The sequence below is a fragment of the Rhinopithecus roxellana genome, chromosome 20 (assembly GCF_007565055.1).
Source record: "Rhinopithecus roxellana isolate Shanxi Qingling chromosome 20, ASM756505v1, whole genome shotgun sequence".
Lineage (NCBI taxonomy): Eukaryota > Metazoa > Chordata > Mammalia > Primates > Cercopithecidae > Rhinopithecus > Rhinopithecus roxellana.
The window spans coordinates 28150698-28165551 of NC_044568.1; the positions used below are offsets into that span (position 1 = coordinate 28150698).

The 14854-nt window shown below is 48.5% G+C and overlaps 1 protein-coding gene across 6 annotated transcripts in view; it reads left to right on the forward strand.

The window, feature by feature from the left end:
• Window positions 1-7366, forward strand: part of ZNF423 (zinc finger protein 423) — a 370406-nt gene extending 363040 nt beyond the window's left edge. For 4 of the 6 annotated variants that reach the window (XM_030925568.1, XM_030925570.1, XM_030925574.1 and 1 more), the window contains one exon: window positions 3630-4319. In XM_030925568.1, coding sequence (XP_030781428.1) covers window positions 3630-3659 — 30 coding nt within the window. In that variant the 3' untranslated portion in view covers window positions 3660-4319. Of the gene's footprint in view, window positions 1-3629 lie in introns of all 6 variants that reach the window. The other 2 variants (XM_030925572.1, XM_030925569.1) reach the window with 1 other exon arrangement.
• The last annotated feature ends 7488 nt before the right edge of the window (window positions 7367-14854 follow it).

The following is a 14854-nucleotide window of genomic DNA, read 5'->3' on the forward strand; positions in this document are numbered from 1 at the left end:
AGGCATAAACAGAGAAAGAGACATTAAGGCAGAATGCCCTTGTGAGAACTATGCTAGATGGAAAGAACTCTTTAAGAAGGTTTGCTGAACCTCCCCACATTCCTCAAACCACAGCGTCTAGCTGTAGGGGACCGACCGCGGGTTCTTTCAGGGTTGTTGAACTGTGCTGATTGCAGTGGCTGTCCAGAGCTGCTCTGTGTCCTGGTGTTGGGTGACTGGTGAGTCTTGGGGACAGGGGTCCCACCACCCCCTCCGCCTGTTGAGATGCTGCCCTTGGCCTATGGAGGAGCTGGTGCCCTCCTTGGCTGAGCACCTGGGTACCTCTGTGCCCCCCACCACCATCACACAAACTGATCGGGTGGCCTTGACCAGTTCCCTAGCTGAGCTGCCAGCTGCACCATTAATCCCACAAATGTTTGGGTGTCTGTGTCTAGCCTCTCTAAATCAGGCCTCTCGAGGAGTGGGCCCAGCTGGTGTCTTGCCCTCCCCCTCACTGTGCCAGCACAGAGCAGAGCATCCAGCAGGTGCTTAATAACGTATTGCTGAGTGAATTCTGGTGCCTGATCCCCTTGGGGCATCAAGTTTTGACATTTCCATCTGCTGTGACATCCTGGGCTTTTGTTCCTGTCACAAAACTTCAGGGAAGGAAGTTTTATCCTTCTGTCTCTGAACCCTCTAGGAGGAAGTTCTTTCTTGAGTCTAACCTCAGAGCCCCCTGCTACTGCTATTTAAGTGCGCAGGCACACTGTGGCTTAGCCATGGCATAGGCTTTCTGGAGTTTTCCTCACCAGTGGTCCCAAGCGTGGGTTCCAGCCTTCAGCACATCTGCACCAGCAGTGCCCTGGTGAGCCAGTGTGGACCATGTGTTTCACACTGACCCTGTTCTTGGCATCCTGGCAACAGGCTGCTTCATTCTCCAGAGATCCTAGACACCACCTGTGCCCATGTTGGTAGTGGGTGGTCCTTGGGGATTTTGTGGAGGTCGAATATCATGTCTGGTTTTCTGTGGTCTGTGAAACAAAGTCCATGTTTATTGGTACTCAGGGCCTCCACTGTCCATAGGCCATGTGCCCACCAGCCTTCCTGTGACTTCTGTGCTGGGACCTGTGCATGCATCTGCCACTTGGATTCTAGGCTCCACACCTCCATCTCTCCTGTTCTTTCCTCTTGGAGTGTCCTCTCCCCTTTCCACATATCCACATCCTACCCATACATTCATTCATTTTCCTTCCGTTGATTCATTCACAAATACTGCCTGAGTGTCTCCTTTGTGCTAGGCCCTAGGAACCATACTTTGAGGACAAGAAAGAGCTGTCCATGTCTCCCTTCATCATGTTACCTCTCTTCCTCCTCCCTTTCCTTCCCCTAATAAAGAATGACCCAGCCACACCAAGATAGCAGGAGCTTTTGACTGGCGGTTGGCAGGGTGCGAAAGTGCCAATCTCCAAGTTGCTTCTGGGCAGCTGTGCCTGCTGGGGATTGGAGGCCCAGGGATATGGTCAAGACAGTGCATGCCCAGCCCTGGGTCCTGAGAAAGGAATTGCCACCACCCTGTGTGCAGCTCAGCAGAGGAGGTCAGTCTAGCTCATGAGAGTTGTGTGGCTGTGTGGGAGGTGGGCTGCAGATGCCTGGAGAGGTCTGCAGGGAGGGGAAGTTTCCATATGCCTAGAGGACTCTGAGAGTGGCTTGGTTGGGAGGGAGGAGAAGGGAGGCGGGAACTGAGTCAGCAGAGGCTTGAAGCTAGCAGGAGGATGGCTGCGGAGTGTGGATTCGGCTCCCCACAGGACTAGCTGGCTGTCCCTGCACAAGTACAGGGAGAGGTGCCTCGGCTGGAGGGTGTGGGTTCCCATGGAAACCGCCGGCATCCCATCTGTGGCCTCAGACAACCTGCCTGGTGCCTCTGGGTCCCTGACACCCCCGACCGAGGTGTCAGGCCCGGCCAGCAGAGGTGGCGCTGTGTCTGGTGCAGAATGCTGGTGATCTGCCGACCGCGGTGCCCATGGGGTGCAGGCTCTGGGAAGCCTGGCTCCCCTGAAAAGCCCCTTGCTCTCGTGGATTCCAGCCGTCTGGTTCAGTGCACGGCGCTTCCAACCTGGGTGACCTTGGGCCTGTAATTTTTGCCTTCCTAAGCCTCAATGTCTTCATCTTAAGACGCCCTACCTCGCAAGGCTGTTGTGAGGATTGAAACAGTGGTGCCTGCCACGGCACAGAGCACGCATGCCCGCCAAGCCCCGGCCGTGCGCCTGCCTGGCCCGCACGAGCACGAGGCTGTCGCTGGCGCTTGGCGCTGCAGGCATCTGCTGGGAGGCAGGCGCTGGCTGCCTCTTCCCGGCCGGGAGCTCGCAGGAAGCGTCGGTGACATCACCACGGGGGCCGCAGCCTTCGCAGTGCCCGTCATGGGAAGGGGCTGCGGGGGGCCCAGCTCCGGGGAGCAGGAGTGGCCCGTCTCGGCCCCGGCCCTGGCCTCCGGACGAGGCTGCTGGCATACCCTGATCGCCCTCGCCGCGGACCCGAGCCCGGGAGAGACGCGGCGCCTCTGCTGACCCCTGGTGGTCAGCGGCACAGCTGCAGGAGTCGCCGGGCCCTGGAGGGCGCCCAGAAGGAGCCTCTCCCGGGGATCTAGGGTCCTGTGTGGCCCCAGACAGGGCCACTCTGCCCCTGGTGGATGTTGCCTCCTTTCTCCAGGTGTCATGAGGTGGAGCACCACCTAAGGCTTTGATGAAATGGGTCTAAATTTGGAACACGAACCACTGAAAAGAAACAAAAAGACTGGGCTTTCAGATGCCAAATCCCACCCCCAGTCCCAGGCTGCTGGCTCCTGTGAAACAGATCAACCCTGCTGGCCCCCTCTGGCTAGCAGGGGGAGGAAATGCCATTGGCTGTAATGAGAGGGAAACATTCGGCCACAGGGTCCTACCTGGGCCCTGGATTCCTAGGTGCGTTCGGCCAAACTGCACTGAGTCCCTGTCTCTGGTTGGGCCATTGCCATGCGACCAAGCAGGCAGGCTCCCGGAGCCCAGCAACAGAGGCTCCTCCCGTGTCCTCCTGCCAGGTGACCCATCCCCTGCCTGGGCCGCAGGCACCACTGCCGCCCACTGCCCCAGCACGCCTGTGCCCGCTCGGGTGTTTCTTGGCCGGAGAGCTGCACAGCACATCTGCTGTCTCCCTCTGCTAGGCTCGGAGCAGCTACGGGGAGGACTGAGAGGGGGATGCAAGGGCAGCCTGCAGGCTATCAGAGTTTCCTCCTCATCATTAGAGGAAAAGGGAGATGGAGAGGTGAACAGGGATGTTTTTAATTCCTGCCTCCTCCCCGGCATTTCCCCTTTCCCTTCACCTAACCAGTCCCCCTGGTAAGACCTGAATGGTCTTTAAAAAAAAACAAAAACAAAAAGCCAAAAAACAACATATAGGGAGTCCAAGTTGGCAGTAACAGGAACCTATCCCCAAGCCCCAAATCAACGTGGCGTCTTGGCAGCTGCGTCCCTGGAGCACTTTTTCCTTGTTGCATTTTGTTTTGTTGTAATCGAGACGCTTTTCTGCGGCTCCCGGCGTAAATGCACTGAGTGGGAGGGACGAGCATGCTCTCCATTCTTCTCCTTCATGTGTGTCTCCTTTCTTCGCCTTTGCAGAACCACACGATGAGCCAGCACGCACAGTGAGGGATCGCTCAACAGGACACCTCTCCGCAGAAGGCTTGCCGGAGACGCCGTGGGGAGGGCCATTTGAACATTACATCCAATCAAAGTGTCATTTGCAACCCAGATGTAAAACTCTAATGATTTGGCCATGAGGCGCTGCTATTATAAGCAGCTGGAAATGAATATTAATGGCAGAGATTAAAAGTATTCCATGCTCAGTATTTTTTATTGTCCTGCTACAGCTAGTGTGCTTTTAGAGTTTCCGCCGCAGACTACATTTCTAGAGTTAGAGAAACCCGCTTTTTAAGGCTATTGTCCTTTGTTCCTTCATGTATTATATTGATAGTTTTTAAAAAAGAATTAGTGTGATTTTTTTTCTTTGCTTCTTTTTTTTTCTTTCTTGTTTTTCTTTCTCCCCCTTCGGTTAACTACTTTTTAATTGCAATTCTAGGTAATTGTGCATCGTGATGTGATTGCTTGGCTATTGTCTGAATATTTCCTTTTAATTTTTTAATTAAAGACTAATGCTTTGATTGGATTTGCCAGTTCACCGGACAGTGATTAAAACTATGTAATGAATATAATCGGTTTCAGTGCAACTGGATGGTCTGCTTTTAAATGTGACTTAATCTGACTGCAGTAACTAGTACAGTTCAATAAAGGGAATCCATGCGATTAGCATCCGGCTGCCTGGTTCTCTCCTCCCCAGCCTAGGGCCGCGTGGGGGGCTGTCAGTTCCTGTGAGGTGTGTTCCCCTACAAGTTCCTGTGAGCTTGCATATGCTCTTGGGGACCTGCACACAATAGACCCTGCTTCCCCTGGAAAAGAATCATAGTAACCTAATGCACGCAGACTGGACAGGCTGGCAGTGGCCATAGAAGTCAAAGCAGAAGACCCCTTAATGATGGAATACCCTAATCTTCCCACTCATGGATCAGAAAACAGAGGCCCAGGGGTAACGTGCAGGTTTCCCAAGGCCACGCAGCAGGTTGGTCACCATGCTCATCGCGATGTCTTCTTGGTTTTCCCTTCAGGGTTGGCTTTCCCCTGTGTTGGATACTGGCAGGCAAGTGGTTAGCCCTTCCCTTGCCAGGACTCCAGGTGGCACTTGGATTCTGAGGAGATGTATGACTGGGGACTGCAGAGCAGAGCCACGTAGGAGCCGCAGGTTCCCAGTCATAGAGATCAGTGAGATGTGAGAGCAGAGACTAGTGGCCGCGGCCAGGTCTGGAGTGAGGCAGGTAGGGGCCTGGGGTACGTTATTTCAGGGGGCACTCGCTGTCACAGCCCCCTTACACCTGCAAGTGCTGGGAATGAGTGTCCTCTTGTATTTTGCACTCTAGATACCTTCCTTATTTCACCTACTCCTGGCCCTGCTGGCATCCCAGGGCCCACCCAGCAGCCTTGGTCTCCAGGCCTCCTCCATTTTACTTCTCACACCTCCGTCATGCTGGTGCTCAGCTGACTTGCCAATCAGAGGCCGGAACTTGCACAGGGAAACCCTTCCTTGCTAACTTTTCACAAGGGGCATGGAAATTGGTTATTACCCTCTGCAGAGCGGAAATGAAACAGGCAGACAGATTGCACCTAATTATAATGTAATACTAAGTCACTGGCGTGGAATTTGGAGCAATTATACCGATCATCTTCTAGAAGACTCCCATATCAAGGGGCTTCCAGTGACCTATAAGAGTTCCCCTTTCTTTCTGTCACCTCATGTAATGTTCTCACACGGGCGGGGCTTTCAGTTTTTCAAAAGGCATCTTACACATGTGAATCATAGAGCAGACCCTGCCAGTAGTGGGCTGTTGCCTTCTGGAAACTGAAGGCTGTGAATGCCAATTTTCAGCCTCTGGAGACTTGGCAGTTTTGGGGTTAGACCCCAGGGTAGACACCAGTGTTCCCCTAAGTGTGCCCACCCATGGACTGGGGCTTGGGGCCTGGGGCTCGGGCTATGTCTGAGTGAGGCTGTCACACGTCCACAGCCAGGCCTGCCTTTTGGGCAGTGCTGGGACTGTCGATGGGACCAGTGTGTCCCGGGGCCTGTCACATCTCCGACTCAGGGCCCTCTCCAGCTCTGGATTTATCCCAAACCCCATGGAGCCCAGGTGAGCCCTCAGTAAGTACCAATAGAAGATTTGATTTGACGGTTGGTGGCGTAGGGCTAAATTAGTCACTGCCCCCATTAAAAATACAGCGGGGGGTTTAAGAGCTTTTCACGCCATGTGGGAATCAGCAGCGAAGCCGGCTGATGCCTTGGGTAAGGAGAGAGGCGGCCTAGGGGACTGCGAGGTAATGAGGTTTATGGCGGTGACAAGGCAGCCAGGGAACCCCACCGACTCCCCCCTCACCCCGGCCCTATTGTTCTCCAGCTGGCTCTGTCCCCGCTGCTACGGCCGAGAGCCCCTCGTGACTTCGTGTGGGAAGGGGGCTGGCAGTGGGGACACTGAGGCCCTTCCTGGGACTGGCATTCTTTACCATCAGGCAGTATTAGGGTGAGGGAGTACCTGTGCCTCAGAGAACCCACTACCCCTTTCCAGAGGAATGGTCTGGAGCTGGGATGAGACACTTGGCTTTCAACTGTGAGGGGCCTTGGAGGGTCTCTGGGAGGCTTGTATGAAATAATGCCCGAAAAAGGGCTGCACACAGAGACCTGCAGGCAGCATGGTCGTCAATGATGGCGCCAGGCATCCTGCAGGAGGGCACCTTTTCAGCCAGGAGGGCGCAATGGAATCAGCCTCTCGTGGATTTGGCTTTGGGGAGTGGGCGAGGTGACTGAAAGCCTAAGATTCGTTGCTGCTATATTTAGATGTACAAATTGTCAGTTCTAGCGGCTCTCTGGGTGGAGGAATTTTGCCCAGGCTGGGAAATGGACCAGGACCCTCGGGCCACAGGCCCCTGTCGTGGAGCACCTGTCCAGAGTGCCCAGAAGCAGGCAGGTAAGGGTTTCAGTCTCAGTGGAGAAACTGTCATGGGAGGAATCTTCTCGAGTTCCCCATCCTTAAAGAATTCTCCTTTTAATCTCACAGTTGCATAATATTGAACTTTTCACCTGTTTTTCTTCCCTCCTAAGGTATGTGTTCCTAGGAATGGGACCTGTACCTACAAATATTCAGTAAATAGGACCAAAACTCAAATCCATGCCTTCTTCCACTCATCCATTCAGCAGATATTTACTGAGCTGCCCCCATGTGCCAGGCACTGTACAGGGCACTGGGGATAAGGAGATGACCAGCAGATGTGGCCCCTGGTCTCATGGAGGCCACAGTGGCACAGCCAAGCATGCCAGTAAATGCATAGCGATACCTTGTCATGAGTGCCGTGATGGCAAAGCCAGAAACTGCCAGGGATTAATGGAGGGACCCATGTATGAGACACAGGCGTGCATTAAGGAAGGCCTTGCTGAGGCAGGGGCTTGAGACCTGAAGAAAGAAGGGAGGTGGGCAGTCCAAGAGCAGTGGGAAGAGAGCACTGCAAATGCAGAAGCCATGAGCTGGAAACAAGCCAGAAGTACCCTGAGAGATCTGTATTCCTATGGAGTTTCAATTCTAGATGACCTAAAACAATCCCAGAGAAGTTCAGAATCTTGTCCAAGATCATACCATTCAGGATAGACTTGCGACTATAACTTGGGTGCCTCGCCTTCCAGCCTGGGGTGTCTGACTCCATTGTTAATTTTATTATAATAATCATGATGATGACAATCAATAAAGTGGTGTTGTACTGTACAGGAAAGACTGCTGGTTCCCTTTCTTTTCATTAATACAGTAACCAATTTATAGCTGAGCAGAGGTTACCTTGGAGAGGGGAAGGGGCAGATTATATAGCCTATCCTTCCCAGAAGTTAGGTGTGGTCCTATTACTATCGGTAGCCATAGGTTCTATCAATAGGGTGTAAATAACGGGAGTATGTGCAAATTCCAAGAATTGTCCTGAAAGTGAAGAAATGAGTTCATTCCTCCCATCTTTTTGATGGCTGGAACATGGGTGCAATAGCTGGTGTTCCAGAAGCCATTTGAACCATGAGGTAACACTACCCCAGTAATCACTTCTGGTTCCTGTCTATCATAGCACCTGTGACATGTTGTGTTATATATTTATTGGTATGGCTTGGAACTTACCTTTGGAGAAGAGAGAGACACCCTACAAGGATTTGTCCCCCAGATGCTTGTTACCCTTCAAAGCAAGTCCATGGAGCCACTATTTTACAACTTACAGTTGGTTTTGGCTCATTCAGGCTTGCCGGGAGAGTGCTCAGTGATTATACACCCTGCACAGCTCTCTTGATGTCACAGAACAGGAGAAAACTCAAAACACTCAACAATGGCTGAATATTTGCAACTCTATCTTGCTTGATCTCTTTCCAAAAAATAAAGTACGGTTTGCCATGCATGCTCCTGGCTGTCCTTTCCCTCCATGCCTCTGCTCATGGTGCTTCCTCTTGCTGGAATGCGCTTCCCTTCTCCCCCTCCCAACCCCAGGTTAACTCCTACTTTTAGACCCAGCTCAGCTGTCTAATTCTTGGGGCCAAGACTTGGGTGAGGTCGGTGAAGCACTCACCTGGGAGCAAAACTTAAGTGGGTGCCAAAAAGCTAAGTAATCAAAATAAACAATATTTTCATGTAATATTTTTAAAAACCACATTGGCAGGTTATAACCTGCAGGCTGGCAGCCCATTTTTGAAAATAAAGTTTTACTGGAACCAGGGCTGGGATTGGGATTTGGCAAGTGAGGCGGGATTGCACAAATGTAACATCAGATTCTGTCTTTACTTAACACTTTGCCATTTTTTTCATCATGGATTTTTTTTTTTAAATTAACTTATTTTCAGAAACATGAAAGTATTACTTTGGCTTTTTGTTTGTTTGTTTTGTATTCACTTCAATTTTGTGTCCAAAGCAAGTGCCTCATTCATCTCACCCTAGTCTTGGCTCAGTTTATTCTTTAGGCTACTTATTCTGACACCCACAGCTAAGTAAAATGCTCTCAATAATAAGAACTCTGATACTACCTGGTGTGTAAGTCCATCACTGGGCATGCACAGTACTGCCTTTTATACCTATTTGTCTCTGGGACTGTATATCAATCAGGACAGGCTAGGATATGGCACATTAACAAAACGGCCCAAATTCTCATGATTTAACATGACAAAGATTATTTCCTGACTCATATTCCACAGCCATCTTGGATATCCAGGGGGCTTTCTTCATCATGGTCACTCAGAAGTTAGGATCAGGGAGCAGCCACCACCTTAAATATGGTCAGCAACCAAGCAGAGAGAGAGAGAGCGAGAACTGGCAGTTCAGTGCTCTTGCCTAGGACTTACACAAATACAGAGCTCTTAAACTCACAATGCATTGCCAGCAATTGTCACATGGCTCCATTCTATCACAGGGGCCAGGAAGTGCAATCCTGCTCTGTGCCTGGAAGAAGTGAGAATCAGCAAGGCTTGGAACACTGCGCTAATGACTACCCAAGCTGTCTCCACCTTCCACCCACCTGTCTCTGACTATCTTTGAGGGCAGAGCCTGACTCTTAGTAAATGTCGTTATAATCAGCACCCTACACAGAATCTGGAGCAGATAAGATATTTAATAAATGAATGCAGATATTGCATATGAAAGTGAATTAATGACAATTTAAAAGGTCTAGGGGAAGATAAGCATGTATATGAAGACAACTTGTAGCCTAAGCTCTGTGGACTATGATACCTGGATTCTGACCTCAGCTCTATCACTTACTAGTGGTGTGACCTCAGATAAAGCCCTTAACTTCTCTGAGTCTCAGTGTTTTCATTGGTAAATGGGAAAAATAAAAAATAGTACTTATCTCACAAAGTTGTAAAATTAAAATAAGAATGATGGTGACATTTAATAACATTATCGGTGCCTGGTATTCTCCTAGGCATCGTGTATTAACTCCTTTAATCCACCCAACAACGTTATCACTTGGGTACTGTTATCTCTTTTTTACAACTGAGGAAACTAAGGCAGAGAGATGCTAACTTGCCCAACGCTCAGATTCTAATGCTGGCAGTCTGGCTTCAAAGCCCTGTTCCCAGGCCCAAGAAGCCCTTGAGCAGAGCACATAAGAAATGGCTAGCTCCAGGCCGGGCACAGTGGCCCATGCCTGTAATCCCAGCACTTTGGGAGGTCTAGACTGGGGGGATCACTTGAGACTAGGAGTTGGGGACCAGTGCAGATAACATAGAGAGACCCTGTCTCTACAAATAATAATAATAATAAAAATTAGCTAAGCGTGGTGCCGCGCGTGTAATCCCAGCTACTCGGGAGGCTGAGGCAGAGTATCACATGAGCCCAGGAATTCCAGGCTGCAGTGAGTTGTGACTGCACCACTGCGCTCCAGCCTGGATGACACAGCGAGGCCCTGTCTCGAAAGAAGAAAGAAAGAGAAGGGGAGAAGGGAGGAAGGGAGGGAGGGAGGGAAGGAGAGAAGGAGAAAAGGAGAGAAGTGGTTAGCTCCTGATACTCTCATCACTGGAGTTGGTTCCAGGTGATAGTCCACTGGGGTCAGCCTCTACCTGGACCGCTCCTGACTGGGCGGATCCTTGACCTGCCAGAGCCGGGACAGCGCCCGGGCGGCCCCAGCCTGGGGTTGGTGCGCGGCCGGCCCGCCCCCTCCCTCCCCTGAGCCCTGATTGGCCCGCTTCGGGCCGGCCCCACCCACCTGGGGGCCGCGGGCTGAGCGAGCTGCGAGCGGCGTGGTGTTACCTTATTTGTGGAGTTATTAATTACTGAAGGGCGCAAAGCGTGCTTCTGTGCATAAAAATATGTTTGAGCAGTTTCTACTTAAACTTTAAAGAGAACGTTAATCAATTTTATTTTAACAAAATGACCTTAAGCAGGGGGAAAAAAAATTGGTGTTATTTGCCCAAACAGGCAAATTAATTTCTCTCTCTTGAGAAATCTGAGAAGTTTCCAGAAATAGCTATGCATAATTTACACCTGGCCTGGCCGCTTCTAGTTTCACGCCAAGCCCAGTCACGGGCCCCACCCCGCTCCAGCCCCACAACTGCAAACGAAGGTCCCTGCAAAAGTCCTGCCACCCAGAAGCCGACTCATTTTGCGACCTTGGGAAGAGGATCAGAGGGGAAGGGGCCGTGTCGTCTCTGAGAGGCCAGCCCAGCTTGGGTCAAGGTCACTGGTGGAAGAGGGGCGGCTGCCCAATTCTTTGGCCTGGCATTTTCGGGAGACCTAGAGACAGTTCCCAGCGGAGGACCTCCTCCAGCCTGCCGGCTGGGTCCTGAGGCATGTGGCTTGCTTAGCCCTCTCCTCCACCAGACCCCACCCTTGAGGGTTTCCGAGATGTCAGAGTCTCCAGGCAATTCTGCAGAGTCCGTGCGGTCCTCCAAACTCCTGCCCCTCTGGCTCTCCACACCTGTGGTGCTTCCCATCTGATGGGGCCGTCCCTTACCCATGCACTCGCCTTGAGAATGGGGCTTACAGTCAGGGCCTGGGGGTTGCTGGAACTGTGGTCAGTTTCCAGTTGGGCCTTTCAGTAGCATTGTGACTTCTGACTGGCCATTGGACCTCCCCGGACTTGGGTTTCTCTCCCTGCACTTCTGAGGGATGACCTGACCATTGATTCAAAACAGACAACCCCAGAAATACTGAGAGAATTTCAGAGCCACCGATGGTAACCCCTGCATCACCTGAGCAAGCATGGACCAGGGCCTTGCTGTGTGTTTCTCATGCAGAGACACAGGCACTGGATTGGGCATCCGTGCTCTTCTCTGTCACCATTTCCCCCTGTGACTCTGGGCAAGCCCCTTTCCTACTCAGGGCCTCGGTTTCCTCATCTGTGAAATGAGTATTTAATCACAGCTGTCTGAGCTGATCTTGGCTTTGGAGGTCTCTGTGCGAATGAGGCTTCCTTGGGAGGCTGGATCTGCGAGGGGGCTCATGGATGGCTTCTGAATCTGTACCTGGGGACAAGGATGTCTGCACCCTGAGCCGTGGAGGGGATATGAGGATGTGCTGCACTTGGCAACACACTGAGCACCCAAAGGACAGTTTTATTAGCTGATAGTTTTTAAAGCCTCATAGAAAACAGAAAAGAAAATCAGCTCGGAGAATATAATGAGGACATTACCCTGGCCCTACTGTCTTCTTAACGAAGTAAGAGCTCTGAACCACCTCCTTGAAGGAGAACTGCCCGCCCTGACAGCCTAAGGACTCCTGGCTGGGTTCCCAGGTGCCCCCTGGCCACTCTGTCGGTGGGTTTGCCTTGCCTCCTGACATCTCTGTCTATAATTACATTTCTCCTCTCCTGTGCCCAAACAGATCCTATAGCTCCTTCAGGGCTCAGCTCAAGAGCCACCACCTTCAGGGAGCCCCCCACCCCGCCGCCCTCCTGCAATTTCCCCTCAGGTGCTTCCTGGATTTGTTCTTGCTCCTAAATCTTCACAGCACCCAGCACAGTGCGAGGTACACCGTGCCGCTCTGCTAGTTTCAGAGTCCTGGCACTCCCAGACACTTATTCCTCATGATCTTTGTCCTTGTTTGACAGTAAGGGAAGCTGGGGTCACCTCTACCCGATAGTAGGTGGTAAAGTTGAGATGGGAAAATAGGTGATGTGTCTGTAAAGGCTGGGCTCCTATGTTCTGTGCTACTCCGGACTGAGCAGCCAGGCAAACCATGTGGATGTTGATATTTAAAACAATGTTAAATAATGAAAGAAAAAAACTGTGCTTAGAAGGATACAAAGTAAAAAGTCACTAAAAATCAATTGTCCGTCTTACACTCTTCCCAGTCTCATTCTTTCCAAAGATAGTCTGTACACATACATACATTTACAGATAGTTCTTTCCTTTCTTTCATAAAATCTATGTTATTCTGTGAATTGCTCTATGACTTTTCATTCTCTTATAAATATTCCGTTTCTTTCTTTTCATGTGAGCATTCACAGGTCTTGCTCTTTCTGAGGAGTTTTTCAATTATGAATCCAACCTCCTTAATAGTTATAAGTTGTATGTAAGGCTACTTAAATGATCTGTTTCATGTTGGATAAGTTGTGGTAATCTGTTTTCCAAGGAGTTGGGTATTATAATCTAATTTGTCAAATGTATGCATGCAGAGTTGTTCATCCTATTCCCTTATTATCCTTTTGGTATCTGTGGGTCTGTAGTGATATCCGCTATTTCATTCTTGATATTGGTACGTTGTGTTTTCTCTTTTTTGTTGTTAGTCCTGTTACAGGTTTTTCCATTTGATTGATCTTTTCAAAGAACCAACTCTTTGTTCCAGTGATTTTTCTCTGTTGGTTTTCTGTTTCAATTTCATTGATTTCTGCTCTTTTTTTTCCCCCTTCCCTTTGCTTGCTTGGGATGTATTTTGCTCTTGTTTCTCTAGGTTCTTGAGGGGGGAACTTAAATGACTGATTTAACACTTTATCTTTTTTGTAATATATACACTTAGTACTATACGTTTCTCTCCCAGCACTGCATTGGCTGTGTCCCAAAATGTTTGACACATCGTATTGTCATTTTCAATCAGTTCAATGTATTTTTAAATTTATATTGAGATTTTGTTTTTAACCCATGGATTTAGAATTGTGTTGTTTAGTTTCTAAGGTTTTGGTGACTTTTCATTATCTTTCTGTTATTAATTTCTAGTTTGATTCCATTGTGGTTGAAGAACACACTCTGTGATTTCAATTCTTTTAAATTTGTTGTGATTTATGTTTTATGGCCTATGATATAGTCTATCACGGTATATGTTCCATGGGCCTTTGAAGCAATGTGTATTCTGCTATTGTTGGGTGGTGTGTTCTATAGGTGTCTATTAGATCCTGTAAATTGGTGGTATTGTTGAGTTATGTATCCTTGCTGATTTTCTAATTGTTCTATCAATTGTCGAGAAAAGGTTGTTAAAGTGTCCAAATATAATTGTGGATATGTCTATTTCTTCTTTCAGTTCCATCATTTACATGTTTTTCAGCTCTGTTGTTTGGTGCGTACATATTTAGGATTGCTATATCTTCTTGGTAAATCCATCCTTTCATCATTATGTAAGATACCTCTTTGTCTCTTTAGTTTTATTTGCTCTGAAGTCTACTTTATCTAATGCTAATATAGCCACCATGTTTTCTTTCAATTAATGTTTACGTGATAGATATTTCTTTTATTTTTAACCTGTTTATATTATTATATTTGAAGTGAATGTTTTGTAAAGACTATATAGTTGGATTATCTATTCTGCCAATCTCTTTTAGTTGCTGTGTTAGGTTAGTTATATTTAATGTAATTATTGGCATGTTGGGACTTAAATTTGCTATTTTATATTTTTTTCTGTTCTATTTTTTAAATTCCTCTGATTTCCTTTTTCTGCCTTGGACATTTTTTAGAATTTCATTTTGGTTTAGTTACAGTGTTTTGGGTATATCTCCTATAGCATTTCTAGTGGTTGCTGTAGATATTACTATATATATGCTATATATATGCTATATATGTGGCATATTAAAATCTCCTGGTTTCGTCATCTTACCAGTTCAAGTGAGGTGTAGAAAAGTTGCCCCAGGCAGGGCACAGTGGCTCATACCTGTAATCCCAACACTTTGGGAGGCCAAGGCAGACAGATCACCTGAGGTCAGGAGTTTGAGACCAGCCTGGCGAACGTGGTGAAACCTGTCTCTACTAAAAATAAAAATTAACTGGGCATGGTGGCATATGCCTGTAATCCCAACTACTCAGGAGGCTGAGGCAGAAGAATCACTTGAACCCAGGAGGCAGAGGTTGCAGTGAGCTAAGATTGCACCGCTGCACTCCAGCCCAGGCCCAAGAGTGAGACTCTATCTCCCCAAAAAAAAATAAAAAAATAAAAAAATAAAAATAAAAATAAAAAAATTGCCTCGCTTTATACCAATTTACCCTTCCCTTATATATATAAGTTATATTTATAATACAATTATCTTAAATATTCTCTTACACATTTAGAATCACATTAGACGGTGTTAAATATTTTGCTTCAGCCATTAAGCATAATTTTAAAAACTCAAGAGGAGACAGAAACTCTGTTGTATTACCCGTGTTTTTGCTTACTGTGTTCTTTCTCCCTTCCTCATGTTCCAAGATCCTTTCTTTTATCATTTTCTTATGTTTAGAGAACTTCATTTTGCCATGTTTTAGGGCAAAAGATCAGCCCTAACAAGATCAGCTCACTACAGATTTTCTTAGTTTTTCCTCCTCTGAGGATATC